Below are 3,534 nucleotides of genomic sequence, written 5' to 3' on the forward strand. Positions count from 1 at the left end.
TTGTGTTTTATATTAGATTTCTCAAGTCAGAGAGAAACTACTGTCTTAGAAGTGAGTTTTATTGAAAAAGAAAAATGTTATTTCTATTCAAAAATTATCTTTGCACATATTAAATGCAAAGCCCAGGGAACTAAGCACAGAGTTTTACTATGAGTTACTGTGTGGAGAGGACAGAAGATGGGATGAGGGGACAAGTCCTGTTGAACAGAAGAAGGAGCAATACTTTCTGCTCATCTATCTCCTCACCTACCAGAGGATGGCCGTGGAAGGAGGAGGGTAAGAAGACAAAAATTCCAGACAGGTTGAGGGAGAATCCAAAACTATGTAGGCTGGTGCTTTAATGTGTTCCACTCTCCTGTGCTCCACATGCACACATGTGTGGCCCCTGGAGTTCAGGAGCCCTCGAACATCCTTTGCAGAGAGAAATGCCCGAGCAGATGGGCCAAAAAGTAACCTTCTCTTGTTTCCAGAGATACCCCTGGCATGGGGACATCTAGAAGCTCCTGAATAGCCCTGTGGTGGACATGGAAGAAGGGAGCTGAGAATTAAGAGAGTGTTGCTAAGAAGTTGCCTGGTGTGTGGCAAAAGAATCCTATAGCAGAAGCTGGGAAGTAGGCCACATAAAGCCAGGTTCCAGTGGAAGTTCCTGGCTAAGCCCCAGAGGGTCTACAGCAGCAAGAGGCAAAGCAGAGGATGCTAAACTTAGAGGTAGCCACACGCAGCTGACAATTACGAGACCCCTTAACCAAAGACAGCTTGGTAGCTGAAGCTAACTCCTAAATAGGAGGCAAAATCAGCTGCGCCTCAAAAAGAAGTCAACAGAAGCCAGAAGAAAAGGACAATGCAAGCAGAAAATAACCCACATGGTGCAGTGGCTCACGCCTATAATCCCAGCTCTTTGGGAGACCAAGGCAGGTGGATCACTTGAAGCCAGGAGTTCAAGAGCAACTTAGCCAACATGGTGAAACCGTAACGTCTCTACTTAAAATACAAATAGTAGTTGGGCGTGGTGGCAGGCGCCTGTAATCCCAGCTTCTCTGATGGATGAAGCAGGAGAATCCTTTGAACTGGGGAGACGGAGGTTACAGCGAGCTGAGATTGTGCCACTGCATTCCAGCCTGGGTGACAGAGCAAGACTGTCTCAAGATATATATATAAAGAAAGGAAGGAGGCAAACATACTGCCCCTACCATGACAATGTTACTTAAGCTTTTCCCTGTGCCTAGATGTCACCTAGGGAGAAGGAGAGGAGGAGTTGAGAGAAGAAGAAAAGGCTTAAGCCTACAGAATCTCAGCTTGCCTGAAAAATAATGCTACAAACCAGAATAGACCAATTTATTCAAATAGACAAGTTTAACTTCTGTTGAGTCACTCTGTATCAACAGCAACCCCAGAGCAAGATCATGTCAATTACAAAAATAAAAAATCTCCATTTTTTTTTCCCATCTTGCAAGATGGCGGGTGAAAAAGTTGAGAAGCCGGATACTAAAGAGAAGAAACCTGAAGCCAAGAAGGCTGATGCTGGTAGCAAAGTGAAAAAGGGTCACCTCAAGGCTAAAAAGCCCAAGAAGGGGAAGCCCCATTGCAGCCGCAATCCTGTCCTTGTCAGAGGAATCGGCAGGTATTCCCGATCTGCCATGTACTCCAGAAAGGCCATGTACAAGAGGAAGTACTCAGCCGCTAAATCCAAGGTTGAAAAAAAAAAAAAGGAGAAGGTTCTTGCAACTGTTACAAAACCAGTTGGTGGTGACAAAAACGGCGGTACCCGGGTGGTTAAACTTCGCAAAATGCCTAGGTATTATCCTACTGAAGATGTGCCTCGAAAGCTGTTGAGCCACGGCAAAAAACCCTTTAGTCAGCACGTGAGAAAACTTCGAGCCAGCATTACCCCCGGGACCATTCTGATCATCCTCACTGGACGCCACAGGGGCAAGAGGGTGGTTTTCCTGAAGCAGCTGGCTAGTGGCTTATTACTTGTGACTGGACCTCTGGTCCTCAATCGAGTTCCTCTGCGAAGAACACACCAGAAATTTGTCATTGCCACCTCAACCAAAATTGATATCAGCAATGTAAAAATTCCAAAACATCTTACTGATGCTTACTTCAAGAAGAAGAAGCTGCGAAAGCCCAGACACCAGGAAGGTGAGATCTTCGACACAGAAAAAGAGAAATACGAGATTACAGAGCAGCGCAAGATTGATCAGAAAGCTGTGGACTCGCAAATTTTACCAAAAATCAAAGCTATTCCTCAGCTCCAGGGCTACCTGCGATCTGTGTTTGCCCTAACAAATGGAATTTATCCTCACAAATTGGTATTTTAAATGTCCTAATAATCTAATTAAATAACCAATTACCTTTAACAAAAAAAAAAAAAAAAAAAAAAAAATCTCCATTTTGGAGACTGTGGATTCCATATTTACAAATCTACCAACTCACTAAAATATATTTGTAATCCCTAAACAGGCATTCACGAAGTCATTTGCAGATACTGACAGAACAGCAAAAACTTTTTGAGTACCATTTGAGCATGATGGCTATGATTCCAGAGTTCCCACCCTTCCTTCCTCCCTTCCCTGCCCTACACATATGCTTCAATCCATTTTTGAACACCAGAAAGGAAAGACCCTCTTTTCCACCACCCCTCCACCCCCAGGCCGAGAAGAGAAAGGGAACGCTGATGAATTAAGGCCAGAGTGAAGAGCAAGCAAAACCCCCACTGGTTGGATCTGACTGTCCTAGAAGCAGGGAAGTGGGTCAAAGGCTCTGGGCAGCATTCCTGCCTGTGCTAGCCAGCAGCAAAGCAAGGGGGTATGGAACGGTCTAATTCCTCTCACTGAAGCTTGCTCCTACCATGGGTTTTCCAAACCCAGTGGCCAATTCTGTGGGTCCCATGATTTCAGATCAAACCAACACTCCCTATCTCCACAGGACCCACTTTCAGGCCTCACTGCATAACCATGTACGTCATGCGCAGTGCCCACCTGAGAAGCACAGATTGGGACATTAAGTCCCCCTCCCTGAGAGACACACGGCGCAGTGGGCAGGACAGAGGCATGTGGCTGCAGAGTTACCATATTTCCCTGAAACTGGAACTAATTATCACTACTTGCTCCTCTGTCCCTCTTAGATCTGCAAAGTGTGGGTCAGAGTGACTTTGTTTTTATTGGCCTACCACATATTGAAACCATTCCTGCATATTGATACTGAATATCTCCGCCAAATCCTTGTGAAAATTACTTACTGTGCAGCACAACAGAATGACTTTCTAAAGTTAAATGTCTTGGGATATTCTATCTTTTCAAGTACATACCAAAAGCAATTAAGTTCAAACTACAGAATACAGTCTTTGCCAGTTTCCATTCTTGACACATATGTGTCTGGGTTTACAAGTTCAAAGACCTCTTAAAGGATCAAATCTCTAGCATTAATTTTCTCTTTGCGAGTGAAAAACAGTTCTGCATCCTTCTTTAAATCATCTGCAAGTAACTCTGTGGCATGAGGCTTCCACCCAAGGCATCTCTAATGTGACCAGAA

General features: G+C 44.5%; 1 protein-coding gene across 1 annotated transcript; it reads left to right on the plus strand.

Moving 5' to 3' along the window:
• Positions 1 to 1,426: 1,426 nt before the first annotated feature.
• LOC101033110 (large ribosomal subunit protein eL6) lies at positions 1,427 to 2,333 on the plus strand. Its single transcript, XM_003922682.4, has one exon. The coding sequence runs from the start codon at positions 1,455 to 1,457 to the stop codon at positions 2,319 to 2,321; it is 867 nt and encodes a 288-aa protein (XP_003922731.1). The 5' UTR covers positions 1,427 to 1,454; the 3' UTR covers positions 2,322 to 2,333.
• The last annotated feature ends 1,201 nt before the right edge of the window (positions 2,334 to 3,534 follow it).

This window comes from Saimiri boliviensis, chromosome 1 (assembly GCF_048565385.1).
Source record: "Saimiri boliviensis isolate mSaiBol1 chromosome 1, mSaiBol1.pri, whole genome shotgun sequence".
Taxonomy (NCBI): Eukaryota; Metazoa; Chordata; class Mammalia; order Primates; family Cebidae; genus Saimiri; species Saimiri boliviensis.